The following is a 15,285-nucleotide window of genomic DNA, read 5'->3' as shown; positions in this document are numbered from 1 at the left end:
GGCTGGGGTTTTCGGCAGAGGCAAGTTGCCCTTGAACCTGCTTGAGCGGGGTCATGTAGGGCGTGTTACAGTGTTTCCATAACTGCATGACGTTTCTGAAAAGTGCAGGAACGTCAGTGGTTTGAAGATGAGGAATTTGCTGCTTATGAGTGTTTTTGCTCTGGATGCTCTTATTGTTTCCCCCTGCTGTTCCATGCTCTTCGCTATGGTGGGGCCAGGGGGCTGCTGGGGAGGTACGTGCTGCGGGGACCTCCATAGCTCCCCAGAGGCCAGGCAGAGCTTGCGGGTCCTGCATCTGTGGGATCCTCTGTGTCAGGGATCGAGGGCAACCAGGAGGGTCTGAGCCACCTTGCCCAGGCTCTGCTGCTTGTCCTCCTGGAGCAGAGCCAGGGCCACTGCTTTATCCCCCTGCAGATAAACCTCATCCCTGCCGTGAACGGGGACGGATGGGCTGCAGGGTACATTGTCCCCACCGCTGACCGTCTCTCTCGGCCGTGCCCACAGGACCACAATGAGTACAACTCCTCCATGGCCCGCAGCCAGACCAACACAGCCAGGATTGAGGGGCTGCGACCCGGCATGGTGTACGTGGTGCAGGTGCGAGCCCGTACTGTGGCTGGCTACGGCAAGTACAGTGGGAAGATGTGCTTCCAGACGCTGACGGACGGTGAGTCCGGGATCGGGGGACAGGGAGGCAAAGAGGGTGGTTGTCTTTCCAGCGACAGCTTTGGGCTCTAATTGGATTAAATGAACTTGTCTCCGCAAACCTCTCTCCCAGCGGGCAGCGTGGCAAAAGCCAGGTGATTTACAGCGATATCTTATTAATCGCCAGCTGGAGGAGTAATCTGCTTTAAATCTCTTAGCTCTGTTTTCTCCCCTGCTATTTAGCTGCAGTTTTGTCTTTCCTGCCTCTGACTGTGGTGGCAGAGCCCCCACTGCCACTGGCTGTGAGTCTGGCACAGCAGGGTGGGGAGGAGCGAAGGGTTGTAGACCCCTGGAGGAAGGACTCCTGGGATGCTCTCCAGGGTTGCTCTTCTGGGGTGCTCAGAGCTGCATCTGACCCATCAGGGCAAAGCTGGAAGGGTCAGACCCATCACTGAAAACTGATTTCCCACCCTGAGGTGATGTGTCGAAGGGAAAGGGCCAGCTCATGACCTTCATGGCTTCTTCTGGCCTCCTTGTCAGAGTCATGCTGTCGTTCTTCTGGCCCCAGCCTTTCACCGCACCCACAAACACTAGATCCCTTTAGAGACCAATAACTCATGAGAAGGTTTTTTCATTAATCCCAGCTTCAGGACTAATCCAGAAGTCAGTGAGTGAAGCAAGGCTCCTTTCGTGGTCCTACCTCTGGGGCAGCTGAATTCCCTGCAGAGAGCCCCTTCCCTGCCACTGCTGGCATGGTTCCTGCTCCGCTTAGGTGACACACACGGGTCCCAGCCCTGCTTGGCTGTCTTTCCTAAAACTTTTCTTTGTTCCTAAAACTGGGTCGCCCCATGCTTGCACTCATGTCGAATGCCAGCTGGGGTGGGAAGAGGAAAACCACGCAGGGCAACCGAAGGGAAGGAAATGGTAGTAAGCTCCCCCAATGCCTTGAATATTCAGGATTAGAGAAGCGAGAAGGAAAATCCTGCCTCAAATAAGCAATTAATTGAAATTTAGTAAGAATGGATAGTGTAGATTATTAAATAATAATTGATTGTTAGATGAGAATTTCTTAGGATTTAAGCGGCATGCAAGAGATAAATCCAGTTGCTAGTAATTAACCACGGAGTAGAAAAATACAGATAAAAGGGTGCTAAATACTTTCTTTTGGAGTTAATTTTATTTTAACCCTTGCTTGTGGCTGCTTGCACAGCCTGGCAAACCTTGCTGGGGATGGTTGGAGAGGGGATGTTTCTGGAGGGCTGCAGAAGCCCCCAGGATGTGAGCTCTGCTGGATACTGCCCACTGCGGGTACCTACACTGCTAACGGGGTGGGGCAGGAGAAGGGGAAAATGTGGGGAGACACATGGAGGTTGCAAGTGGCTTTCTTGGGGTTCCTCCAGGCATGTCCAGTCCGCCCTGTGCCACCTTGGCTTTCACCCCAGCCTGCTGCTGAAGGACGCAGAGGGTGGCCGAGGGGATGCAGAGAGTTTGAGGGATGCTCAGTATGGAAGGGATGCTGTGGTTGCCGTGGCTCTGCAAAAGGAGTTGGCTCATGCCATCTGTCGAGATGTAAAAACCTACAAGCAGACCTGCAGCAAAGGGGCTCGTGTTCTCCTGGGCTGCTCTCTCAAGGTTCACTGTTGTGTGGTGGACTCTCCGGTGTCTAATGTGGCTGAACTCCTGGCGCAGCCTTACGCAGCTGGTTTTGTTATTAATGCAGTCTTTTCTCTTCCTCCTTTCCTGCAACTTGTAGGAACTTTGTGTCCGTGAGACCTCATGTTAAATTTGGTCAAAATGTCCAACAGGTTTAAATTTATTGAGGGAAGAGAAACCCCAGAGGCACGGACAAAGCCACCTTGTGAACCTGATCTCTTTGGGAAACGGGGCCCATGCGCATTGGTTTGACTTCATTCCCAGGACCTTGTCTTCCATATTTTGAACCCAAAGTATGTGTGAGCCAAGTGTGACAATCGTTCCCTGTGCAACGCAGCACTGGCTCATCACCTGCCTCAACTAGCGCTCCAACCTGGATCCCCCTTTTCCCACCACCCTCCCATGGGAGCAGCACCCACGGAGTCAGAGTGGGCATTATGGGGCCCCTTCCCAGGAGACTGCTCTTACTCCATGAGCATGCAAGGGAGAATTCACCCCGTCCCTCTTCTCTTGCAGATGACTACAAGTCGGAGCTGAGAGAGCAGCTGCCTTTGATTGCGGGGTCCGCAGCGGCTGGAGTGGTCTTCATCGTCTCACTGGTGGCCATTTCCATCGTCTGCAGCAGGTGGGTCCCCGTGGGATGCTGCCTCCCTAGAAGGTGGAGGCAATGAGATGCAGCTGGGAGAGATTTGGGGTAGGAGGGGAGGGATGGGGGATTCCTATAGCTGGAGGGAGCGCCGAGCTGCCACCTCTTGCTGAGTGTTGCTGGCAGGGGAGTGGTTCGGGGCCGTTGCCAGCCGCTGGTTCCTCAAGCCTGGCTGTTTTCTCCCCTCTTCTCCCAGGAAGCGTGCCTACAGCAAGGAGGCGGTGTACAGTGATAAATTACAGCACTACAGCACTGGGAGAGGTGAGCGGGGAAAAGCGGGTAGGGGAAACACTCCTAAACCTGCACATGGCATGTGCCCCAGTCCTCCACCTTCAAATGTGCATGGTGTGGGGATGAAAGCCCCACGGGGCAGATGGAGAGGACTGTAGGGTGGGAGTAGAGATGTCCACAGCTGTGTGTCAAGGTGTCTGCAAGTGTTTTGCAGTGGTGCAGCATTGTGGGTGGGAAAAGAAGAGCAACAGGGGGGATTTGGGGGATGGATCTGGGGGGATGAGGGGCACAGGGGATGTAGTGGGACAGGGGATGGGGAGAGGATGCTGTGAAGACTCCCAAAGAGGGAAGGGAAGGAGGGAGACAGTGTGTGGAGGGGGGATGAGCTTCTGATCTCCTGCCACAGGCTCTGCCCAGGCCAGGATCGGTGCTGGGCTGCTCTTACCGCTAAAGGGACTCTGTGGATTTTGGGAGCGTGGCCGGGGAGTGAGGGCTGGTGGCTGGCTTTGCTGCTGTCCTGGCTGTGCAGCTGATGCTTGCCCTGCATCCTGCTCCGGGAAGGATGTGTGGCCAGTGACTAGGAAGGTTCAACTGGCTTTGGGCTGCTGATCCCCTTGGTAAACAACTAGGAGAGCCTGAGCTTGACAGGCTTTTTCCTAAGACACCTTTGCAGTTAGTGGAGCTGTGCACCAGAATAAATTTGAGGCGCGTGTTGTGTATAATGCGTGCTCAGGTGCTCCTCCAGCTCCTGGTAAAGCAGCCAGCGGGCCGTTGTGATTGCTGGAAATGATAATAAAGCAGCAAAGCAGCAGCTCCAGGGTGTGAGGAGTTGCCACCCGGTGCCGGCAGGCTCCATGCCCTGTCCCCACGGGATGTAAATCCCATTTACACTCTTCTAGAGATGCCTCCCACATGCATTTTGCTGCCTTGCAGGAAGAAACCATCCCTGGGTCCTGGGCACCTGCTTGGGGAAAAGGGATGGCGGCGGGATGCAGGGATGGGTGAAGGATGGCTGGGGAAGTGGGGAGCAGGATGGGTGAGCAGAGGGGAGGGATGGAGATGAAGCAATCAGCCTGGCAGAGAAAACGGGAGGGCTGACAGGGAAGGAAAGGGTTTGGAGGCAGCCAGGAGAGCCCAGCCAAGCTAGCAACAGCTTACTAGATCTCTTTTGACCTTCTCAGCTTCATACCAAACCCTCCCAATGTGGTGATGGGGCTGTGAGGGGCTGTAAACCTCCCAGCAAACAATAAACTCGTTTCCAAACATCACTGGGTGATACTTAAATATGATGGACCTGTGCTTTTCCTCCCTCTTTTCTTTGTGTTTCTGCACCGTGGGTGCCAGGGGAAGATTTATTTGATGCCTGATGGCTAAACCCATGTCGGGCTGCAGGTGGACTTATTTTTCACGTTTTCCCCATTTTGAAATATTCCCCACCCTGTGTGCATCCCTAGCTCGCCCCAAGCACCCCAAAACCCAGGGTTTTCAAACCGGGTAGGAAAGCAATGAAGCGAGTGTCTGTGTTTAGTTTTTAAAGCTAGGCGATGTGAAGATTGGTGCCTGAAAGCCAGGAGTGCTGGGGCTCCTGGACATGCAGCAAAACCCTTTCAAGGTTAGCGAGCCTCCAGGCGCTTGATTATTGCAGATGCTCGAGCAAAACAGGTGGGAAATTTGTGGCGAGCAACTAATGGAGAAACGAGCGCATCCACCAGAACAAATCACCCGTGTGTTTAGTAGCATGGCAATTACAGCCTCCCTGGTGCAGCTCTGCCATTCCTCCTGGGAGCCCCCCGGGGATCACCGGCTGCCTGCTGCTGGCAAGGACTTCCCCGGGTGGGTTTTGGGGTGAGATGGGGTCTCTCAGATTGTAATTTCTCATGCTTTATCTCTGCCACTGCTTCACCAGGAGCTTTGAGATAGGGGAAATAGGGAAAGCACCCTGTTGAAGCAGCAGCAATTCAGCAGGCAAGGGTTTTTCTCTGTCTCGACGATATTTATTCCCAAGGAAAAATGATGTTGGAAGGAATCTTAACACTGGAGTTAGGGTCGCAGTGCAGAGCACTTCAACTTTCAAAGACTGAGAAAATATTTGCCATTGTCTGCAGTAGTGATAAATGGCCTAATCCAGTTTCTAGGAGTATTGGGGCGATTTTAAGAGCACAAAGCTCTCTTTGCAGGCAGGCTCAGCATGAGTTGCCTTTGATGTTGTGCTCCGGTACCCGGCATTTCGTCCAGCTTTTGCCAGCGTGGCGATGATGAGCTAGTGACTGAGGTTTGCAGAGATGGGTAATGGGTTTAGGTGCCCTAATCCCACTCATTCGGATGGGATGGGGATTAGGGGGGAGCTGAACATGGTGTTTACTGAGCCCACAGGCAGACCCTGGGGCATATCAGAGGGTGTTTGAAAACCAGCCTGTGTTGGCAGTGGGCAAGGAAACTTTGGCGTTATTGTCTCCTTTATTTCTTCAATATTTTGATCAGTGAGTCAGTCTCAGTTACGATCCTGTAAATCCCTTTGTAATCCTGGCTGGAGCATCAGCTGCTCTTGTAAAAAAATTTATGGGGCAGTTAAAGTGTATGAGACAGAGCTGTAAAGGGATTTATGAACTGGGAGATGCACAGATGGCTTCATTGCAGCCTTCCCCGCCCACCTCCGAGGCGCAGAGCTTTTGCCCCAGATGCCCCTTTTGGGGATGAGGATGCTCCTGCTTGGTCCCTCCCGAGTCCTGGGGGCCCCGCAAGCAGTTCTCCCTTGGTGGCTGTTTTACACCAGCAGAGCCCTGCTGCGAGGCTTTCATGCCTCCTCCCGAATTACTTGCTGGGAAACTTGCAAAGCAGCCGGGAGCCAATTTAGATTCCCGGCGCGGAGCTGCGCAGAGACGATGCTGTGGTCCATGCGGTCGTCTGTGCATCAGCTCTAGAAAGGCCCTGGAAAGCACCAGCGCAACGGGATCGTGGCCCTTGGTGAGGTCCTTAACAGCGTAATCAAACGCCATTAATCACCATAACACCGAGGTACCCTGGGGAGGAGGACTGGGCAGCGATGTCCCTCCGATCTCCTCCAGAGATGACGTGGTGCTACGCCACCCCTGGTCCCCTTTTTGGGTAAGACATGGTATGGGAGGCTGAATGCCCAAAGGGGCACCACAGCCCTCTCTGGGTCCCCTGTGGGGACCGCAGTATAATGCTAGTGCCCTGCTGAGCCCTGGGGATGGTGGTGGCTGTACTCTGCCCTGTGGCCGTGCTCTGGCCATTCTCTGCCCCCAGGCCGTGCCTGGGGCAGCTCTGCAAGCCCCAGGGCATCCAAACACCATGTCTACAAACCCCATTTGGGGAATGTGGGGGCCTGTTTTGATTTTTCTCCCCATTTGAAAAGGGCAAGAGCCCGCTTGCTGAATCTCCCTGCAGCATGGCTGGATCTTGCTGACGCCTATTGGCCCTGTGCAAGGGACAGTGCACTTGTCATGGAGGCCAGCCAAGCCGTATTTTGTGGCTCCATACAGGTTGTTGATTATAATTGCTGCACTCTGTCAATTTAGTAGCCGCCACAAAGCTATCAGAGCCTTTTTGGGTAAATAAATATTTCTTCACTAATGCATGGAGCCTTGTAAAACCCTCACCATAAAGCTGGCTAATTGTAGTTCAGGTCTGTAACTGCTCCCCATCGCCAGGGAGGAGGAAGAGGAAGGATAACGGTGAAGGATTGGAGGGCAGAGAGGGAAAGGAGGGGATGCAGGGGAGGGTCAGGTGGAGTGGGGGGACCAAAGAGACTGATAAGGGTCTATGGAGGTGGCACAGGTGAGCACAGTGATAGCAGGCATCTTAACAGGTGTACGGAGGGCGTGAGGACACAGGGGTCTCCAGTTCTTGGCCATGGCACAACTGCTCTTTGTTTCTCTCCCTTTTGCCATTGCTCCCATATTTTTTGCAAAAAGGGTCTCCAGGGATGAAGATCTACATCGACCCCTTCACTTATGAGGACCCCAATGAGGCAGTTCGAGAGTTTGCCAAGGAGATAGATGTATCCTTTGTGAAGATTGAAGAAGTCATTGGAGCAGGTGGGTCTCACCGTCCCCTGCTGCCCGTCCCTCCCTGCCCTCTCCACCTCTCCTGCGTGGCCAGACACCTACCTGGAGCAATTTTCTGGGGGTGCACATGTGGTCCTTCACTGGGAAACTCTCAAGGAAGCCTCGAGACATCAGGTTTTCCTGGGTTTGTGGTGGCTTAGGGCAGACACAAGGTTGATTTCTGCTCTCAAAGTTCCTCTGAGTTGTGAAAGCCTTCATGAACATATTCGCTGGGTGACTGGGTGGCCTCTTGGGATTTTCTACTTGGCTTTTCCATGAGATAACAAGAAAAAGCCAGATCTCGCTCTAGTCTGTGCCATGTTCCCATACATATGTATATATACACACGTGTACACGTATCTGTATGTCATCTGTGCTGCTTTTATTGCCATTTTTAAATAACTGTGTTGTACTCGTAGAAGAGAAAGTGAGAAGCCGGGAGGGAAGCTGCAAAGAAGCAATGAGCTAGTTCGGTTGAGATCAAGTTCAGCGATGCATCAGCTGCCCTTTGCTGCTCATCAAGGCAAAGTGCCTGCAAACCTGGCTTCAGTGTAATCCGTCCCCAGGCAAATTTTGCCTTGGTGAAGGAAAAGCTCTCCCGCTGAAAATGACAGGATGCTTTCTCTGTATTTCAAATCAGGGGGCAGCAGTGAAAACAGCCCAATTATTTTCCATTCCAAGATAAGTGATGTGCAAAAAGGCAACTGAGATTGTTAACGCCAACACCTTATATTTGAAGTAGCCCTTAAATGTTGATGCTCTTGCTCTGCAAATCCTTCTTGCGGGGGTTTGCAAGAGCAGCCCCAGCCTCTGCTTCTGTCAGTGCTGGGCTCTGTCACCTTGGAGAAGGTTGCAACCCCAAACACATCCTCAGCAGCAGATGTTGCCCCTTTTAAAGAGGACAGGCAAGTAGATTTATAGAGGAGAGCATCGTTGAAGTGTTAACTGGCTGACATTTCTCAGCCTGTTGGTTTGGAGACCAAGCAGCTCAAGTTACCATTACTCTCTGCAATGTTTTATGTGGAGGAGGAGGTGGTAGTGGATGCACTTGCACTTGCAGGGGAGTTTGGAGAAGTGTATAAAGGACGCCTGAAGTTACCTGGCAAGCGGGAGATCTACGTGGCCATCAAAACGCTCAAAGCTGGCTACTCCGAGAAGCAGCGCCGGGATTTCCTGAGCGAGGCCAGCATCATGGGGCAGTTTGACCACCCTAACATCATTCGGCTGGAAGGGGTGGTGACCAAAAGCCGACCAGTCATGATCATCACAGAGTTCATGGAAAATGGGGCCCTGGACTCGTTCCTGCGGGTAAGACGAGGTGGGGCCATGCGGGCTGTTGTTCAGCTATGGGATTCGGGAATGAGGTGTTGGCATCCTGTCCTGTAAATCCCAATCTGTTTCCTTAGCTTGGGAGGTGGTTGCAGTGTGCCGTACACCCCCAAAACACGTGTGTTTTGGTGCTGGCATACCTCTGCTTTAATTAGGCAGGGCAAGGCAGCTGGGAAGTCCTCTTGGGAGGTGCAGCATTGTCCCAAGGTTTGGGGTGAGCAGCTCTGGTCCCATGGTAGGGTCTGCACACTCACTGTGGCGCCTGCTCTTTCTGATCGCAGCAAAACGATGGGCAGTTCACAGTGATCCAGCTGGTGGGGATGCTCAGAGGAATTGCTGCTGGGATGAAGTACCTTGCAGAGATGAATTACGTGCACCGAGATCTGGCTGCCAGGAACATCCTGGTCAACAGCAACCTGGTGTGCAAAGTGTCGGACTTTGGCCTCTCACGCTACTTGCAGGATGATACATCTGACCCCACCTACACCAGCTCCTTGGTATGTACCTCTTGCAAGACTTGGTCTTGCCCGGCATCCCCCATGCCTGCCTTTCATGCACTGCCAGCTGGAGCTGGGAGAGGGGTACTGGGCGTATGCCCCAGAGCTTCTGCCATGGGTGGGAGCATCTCAGGAGGGTTCCCACCATGTAGGCTCATGGCCTGGAGACCCTGGCTACAGTTCCTGTCTTCTTTTCGTTCCTTTCTCTTCCTCCCTTTTATGAGTGTTCTGCCTCCCTCCTCCCTCAAGCACCTTTCTGCCCTCGGCATTTTGCAGATAAGCCTCTTCCCTCTCCTCCGTGGAGGGAAGGTGCATGGAGGAGTCCCTGGAGAGACCGGGAAGGGGAGGCAGGGAGATCACAGCATCTCCTGATGGCACAGCAATGGCCTTTTAACTCCCCTTTCCCCAGTGCTCCAGGTCTAGTCTGCCTTTCTCTTCTGGAAACTTGTTCCAGGCTTAATTAAAGAGATAAGCCTAACGGGAGCTCCGCCATTCCCCAGCCACCCTTCTCGTCCTTAATTAACTATTCGTAGGTAATGGCAGCCCTGCTCTCCCCTTGCTCCCCACTGCCCCAGGGGAACCCCCAGGTCCCCACCACAGCCATCCTCCTGCCGGTGGGCTCATAAGACCCTTATTGGTGTTAAGGATGAACAGAGGAGAAGGGGATGAGCAACCTGCTGACCTCATCTAATTGATTAATTAAAAAGCATGCATTGGGTGCAAGCACAAGGCTGCACCAACTCCTGCAGAAGCAGTGCCTTGGGCTGCCGAGCTGTGCCCAGGCGCCGGGGCTGGCTTCAGCCTCCAAAATGGTAAACCCACAGAGGTGCCTTTGAGGCTGGCTTCGTGTTTTGGCCTGGCTGCAGCCCCTTGTTCTTCCTCCCATGCTTGCGGGACTTTTCCCCCCTTCTTGGACCTGCCCCGCTCCCTGCCCACACCCATCCTGTAGGCAGTGGCCTTTGAGCAGACACCCATCATTTATTTTTTGTTCAAAGACCCCAGCAGTAGCTGCTGGGATGAGGCATGAAGTAGCCTTTCCCCACCTTTAGAGATAAAAGAGATTATCTCGTCTGTGTTTTTATTTAATTTAGGCCATAATAGATCTCCCCGGCAGCTGGGAAGTGATGCTGTGCCTGCGATTACATCACTCTGCCTCCCACAGCAGGTTTTTAGCTCTGGGGAAAAGGCAGGAAAAACAACCTCGCAGTTAATTTCTCCATTTGTAGTTATTCAAATCAAATTTTTTGCCATTCGTCCTTCAAGAGCAGCTGACTCTTCGTCAGAAAGGCTACAGAAAACAATTGCGCTAAACGATTTACAATGCAATTCTGCTTGGAGTAAATACCATGCATGTCTGTGGTTTTCCTTCAGCCATTGGCTTTTTTTGCTGTTATTTTAGCAGTTATTGCCCAGGGAGCAGTCCCCTCTGTACGTGCTGCCCCTCTGCGGCATCCTTGCCCCCTCGGGAAGGGCCTCCAGCCCTTCCTGTCCTGCCAGGAGCTGGGACCTGCCCTAGCTTGATGGGGTGGCTTGAGAGGCCGAGCCTGATTTTGAGCTTTTAGGAGAAATGAGGGGCGCTCTGCCAAAGACACTTCCCTATTCCAGTGCTTTCCAAGTCTCCTTTGGGGCTTAAAGGTGTTTTGCTTTTTGCCTCCCACTCCAAAAGTGGGACCAGAAGGACCTTCCAGCAGCTGTGGGAGCCCAGATGATGCCATAGAGGATGCTCTTAGGTTAGACCTTGTTTCCACTGAAAACTGAGGGACGGGGATACCTGCGGCTCCATATCTGAGTGCTAGCACAGTCCTGCGTAGCCCTTGTCACCTGATGTCTCCCCAGGAAGGGACCCAGGAATGGGCCACTGATGTGCCAGGTCCTGCAGAGCAGCCAGAGAGGAGAGGTGTCACTCAGGGGTGACGCCTGAGTAGCATAAACCCTTGGATAAACCCTTTTGTTTAGTTTAGCTAAACCCTTTTGTGCAGGTGCGAGATAAATTCATGGAGGTGTTTTCGGCTCCTGCCTCCTTGTCCCATCGGGTACCACCTGCCAACTCCTCAGTGGTGTCCCTGGGGACCAGTGGCCAGGGGTGTGCAGGACGGCTCCAACCCTGTCTCACGGGTGTCCGGGCTCCTCTGTCAAGGGAGCCGTTTCTCAGCTGCTCTCCCTTTTTCCGTAGGGGGGGAAGATCCCCGTCAGGTGGACAGCGCCAGAGGCCATCGCCTACCGCAAGTTCACCTCGGCCAGCGATGTCTGGAGCTACGGCATCGTCATGTGGGAGGTGATGTCGTTCGGGGAGAGGCCCTACTGGGACATGTCCAACCAAGATGTAAGCACTGGGGGTCAACTACGCAGCTCTGTGGGGTGTGTGGGGGCTCATTCCCAAACGAAAGCCCTGCCTGAATGGCTATCAGCTCCTTCCCGGAGCCTTGGCAGCGCTCGGGTTTGGAGATGAAACAGGCTGGTGAGCAAGAGGATGCAAGGAGGGAAATTGGGAAGAAACGCCAGCGGGCTGGTAATTGGACTTCAGGAAGCTGCAAGGCCTTTGAAAATGTTCAGAGGGTTTACAAGCGGGGAAAGAGCTTTGGTAGTTGGACTGCTGTACTCCGACGCGATCTGCCGAGATAATGAGTGGCAGCTCTCCGCTGGGAGGAACTGCAGCGCATGGAGCATCAGAGCGGAGATTAACCTCCAAGAGCCCTGGCTCCATTGGAGCTGGGAGCATCTCCTCCTGCTCCCTTTGCTGATGATCAAATGGGCTGGCAGCTGCCTTCCCGGCCTGCGGCAGCACTGCCTGTAACACCTCTGCCTACACAGGCAGCTCGACTCGGGGAGAGGAGCGGCAGGGGTGGCTCACCCCCCACTGTGGCTGCGGTTTTCCCTACGTAAGACCTCCGAGTACCTCATCCTCATGTGCTGCTTTCTCCCCCACTGCCCTGCAGGTCATCAACGCGATTGAGCAGGATTACCGGCTCCCGCCGCCCATGGACTGTCCTGCCGCCCTGCACCAGCTGATGCTGGACTGCTGGCAGAAGGACCGCAACACCCGCCCGCGCTTCACTGAGATAGTCAACACCCTTGATAAAATGATCCGCAACCCGGCAAGCCTCAAAACTGTGGCTACCATCACCGCTGTGTGAGTCTCCCAGTGCACAAGGGATGCTCTCATGTCGACATCCCAAGCTGTCACAAAAGGGTCCCCAAGTGGCTCGTGCTGCCGGAGGGAAGGACAGGAATTCATAAATCGTTCACCAGGCATGGGGGGTTTCTGTCTTTGCTCCACCTGACAGTCAGACAAAGAACATGTAGTTTTCAGTCAAGCAACAGCAGTAATTCTTTGCTATTGATTCTTCATGGCATCTGACCATATGGGCATGGTGTCTCCTCTGCTGGCGTCTCTATCCCTGCAGCTCCTGCAGCTGGATTACAACGTGCAGGGTTGCAAAGCGCTGCTTGGCAGAGTGGTATTCCCATGGGACAGGCCTTCCTCATGGACTTCCTTGTCTCAGGCATATGCCAGGAGCAGGGCAGTGCCGGGGGAGCATGAGGGCGCAGGAGGGTGGGTTGGGGAACATTGCCATGCACCAGCCGGGCTCGTGCATGGCAGCCCCTTGGTGCCGGCCGGGCTTGTCCCCAGCAGTGTGTCCTGTTGCAGGCCTTCTCAGCCCCTCCTCGACCGCTCCATCCCCGACTTCACTGCCTTTACCTCAGTAGATGACTGGCTGAGCGCCGTGAAGATGAGCCAGTACAGGGACAGCTTCCTGACCGCTGGCTTCACCTCCCTGCAGCTCGTTGCCCAAATGACGTCCGAGTGAGTTGGGTGCCACACCAGGGGTGGGTGCTGCCTGGAGTGGGTTGGGGTTGTGGGGAGGTGGGAAGGTCGGTGCAACACACCTGCAGAGGAAGGGTGTGGGCATCCATCACACCGGTCAGCAGAAGCATCCTGGGTCTGGAGGTGGCCGCATTCACCATCTCAGGGTCAGCATGCAAGTGTCTCCCTGCTCTTGGTCCCTCCTTGCCCCAGTGATGCTCACAGGGCTGCGCTTGAGCTCTGTGTTTGTTCTTCTGCTGAGAGGCATGGACCAGCTGAGCTTACATCCCTCACCCCACTTAGAGACAGCAAAACTGATACACCAACCCTCAGCTGCCCATTGATATTCCTCTGTTTGTCTTCCAGAGACCTCCTGAGAATAGGGGTGACTTTGGCTGGGCACCAGAAGAAGATCTTGAACAGCGTCCAGTCCATGCGAGTACAGATGAGTCAGTCTCCGACCTCGATGGCATGACGTCCCTCATTCAATGGGGAGGGGACGGGGGGGCACGCAGCGAGGGGCAGAGGTGGGAGGGGAGGAACTGACGGGTGCCGCGGGACAGCATTTGGAGAGGTGCCACTGCTGCCTGGGGACTGTGACCACAGACAAAGGATGTTCCTGGGACTCATCTCTAACTGGTGACCTCCGTTCCTCACCAACAGAAGCACACTTACCCATGTCATGGGGAACAGCGTATAAATACATATAAATATGTACAAATCATATATTTAAAAAACAAAACAAAACAAAAAAAGATAAACACAATGAAGACAAACCAATGTGTGTTGGGGAAGCAAACCCAAACCCTAGAGGCCAGACTCCAATCCCACCACCAGTGAGCAGTGGTCAAAACTGAGAAGGAGAAAGGGGCTGTTGGGGAAGGGAGAGGCACGAGATTAAGCACCCCGTCTGGAGAAACCACCTTCCTTTTCTTCTTTTACTCTCCCTCCCTGCCCCAGCCCTTCCTGCTCACTTCGCTCCCCTCTCTGCTCATGGACCGGGTGGAAGTGTCCTCAGATGTCTCCGCAGCTCCCTGCCATCCCACCCAGGTGCTGCTTCGGCAACTACCAAAGGACTTCGCTGACCGCTGCATGGGAGATCCGACTCAATCCAGTTAATGTCTTCATATTGAAGAAGAGATGTACCTTCAATAGAAAACCTTGGGTTTTTTTTTTCTCTTTTGCTTGCATTTTTTTTGCAAAAAGGAAAAAAAAGGATTAAAAAAAAAAAAATCCATCCTGGAAAATGGAAAGAGGTGTTCCCGTGTGTGTGTGCGCTCGTGCGCGTGTGTACGTTGTCAACCTACCGTGGACTCGCTGCTTGTCCCTAACGGAAGATCACTGCCAACCCTGCGGCCAGCGGCCGGCTGGTTCCCAGCCCGGGGGGCGCAGGGGGCCTGGGGTTGTGCCCACAGCCCCCGGGGGCGGGAGGTAGCAAGGAAGTGCCCAGCGGTGAAGCAAGCGCTCGGCATCCTGCAAGCGGGGAGGAGGATGTCAAGGGCCGGCTGGTGCGGCGGGGATGGGATGGGAACGGAGGAGCCGCTGCGTGGTTGTGACTGGGTTGGTGACTGCTGGAGAAGGAGGAGAGATGCTCTGGGGAACAGACTGCTAAGGCCTTCAGAGCCTCAGTGATGCATGGAAGATGGCTGAGGAGGACTTTTTTTCCCCATCTTGCGGACCTAAGGATTTTGATATTGAATTACAGACTTAGGTTTCATGGCTTCAGAGGTAGGTCCATTTGTCTCGTGTACCTCTCTGTCCATCCATCCATCCTCCTCCTCTATATTTTTCAGCTCACTTCCTTAAAGCCTCTCCCAGTGAATGTTTCCCTGTGTTTAATTGGATTTTTTTTTTTTTTTGTTCCACTGTTGGTCTCCTTTGCAAATTGATCTAGTTAAAATTACTAGACATGTGTCAGTGTTTACACAGAATATTGTAAGACTGGGCAATCTAACTTCCCTCTGTGGATCGTGCGGAGAGTTTATAAAATGAATGAACTCTTACTAAGGCTTTTACTTAGACGGTTGTGTGTGAGTTGTAATGATCCATCACCGTGCTTTTGCAGGCACCACGCTGGCAGCAAGCAGCACGCATGTGGCAGGGGGAGTGGCGGCATGGGCAGGCTGCCCAGCTGTGCCTTGAGGGCTGCCGGTCCCTGCCATAATTTGGTGGCATGGTGGCTCATACATGTACGAGAAACCCTCTGTGCTGCTCACGCATCCATCCCTGCCATGGGGTTGCCCCACATCTGCTTGTGCCATGGGGATGCCCTGCATCCATCCATGTCTTGGGGATGTCCTGCATCCTCCTGCGCCACAGGGATGCCCCATATCTGTCTGTGCCATGGGGATGCCCCACGTCCATCAGTGCCATGAATGTGCCTCGAGTCCATTTGTGCTGTGGGTTTGCCCC

The 15,285-nt window shown here is 53.8% G+C and overlaps 1 protein-coding gene across 2 annotated transcripts in view; it reads left to right on the top strand.

The window, feature by feature from the left end:
* EPHB1 (EPH receptor B1) overlaps positions 1-15,005 on the top strand; it is a 76,413-nt gene extending 61,408 nt beyond the window's left edge. Inside the window, exons 7-16 of one of the 2 annotated variants that reach the window (XM_072867867.1) lie at positions 505-667; positions 2,815-2,923; positions 3,141-3,205; positions 7,111-7,233; positions 8,303-8,550; positions 8,853-9,068; positions 11,242-11,391; positions 12,005-12,198; positions 12,718-12,873; positions 13,240-15,005. In XM_072867867.1, coding sequence (XP_072723968.1) covers positions 505-667; positions 2,815-2,923; positions 3,141-3,205; positions 7,111-7,233; positions 8,303-8,550; positions 8,853-9,068; positions 11,242-11,391; positions 12,005-12,198; positions 12,718-12,873; positions 13,240-13,348 — 1,533 coding nt within the window. In that variant the 3' untranslated portion in view covers positions 13,349-15,005. Of the gene's footprint in view, positions 1-414; positions 668-2,814; positions 2,924-3,140; positions 3,206-7,110; positions 7,234-8,302; positions 8,551-8,852; positions 9,069-11,241; positions 11,392-12,004; positions 12,199-12,717; positions 12,874-13,239 lie in introns of both variants that reach the window. The other variant, XM_072867866.1, reaches the window with a different exon arrangement.
* The last annotated feature ends 280 nt before the right edge of the window (positions 15,006-15,285 follow it).

Source organism: Ciconia boyciana, chromosome 7, assembly GCF_034638445.1.
Source record: "Ciconia boyciana chromosome 7, ASM3463844v1, whole genome shotgun sequence".
In the NCBI taxonomy this organism is placed as follows: Eukaryota; Metazoa; Chordata; class Aves; order Ciconiiformes; family Ciconiidae; genus Ciconia; species Ciconia boyciana.
Note: the sequence above shows the minus strand (reverse complement) of the source record. Positions and strands in the feature narration are given on the sequence as shown.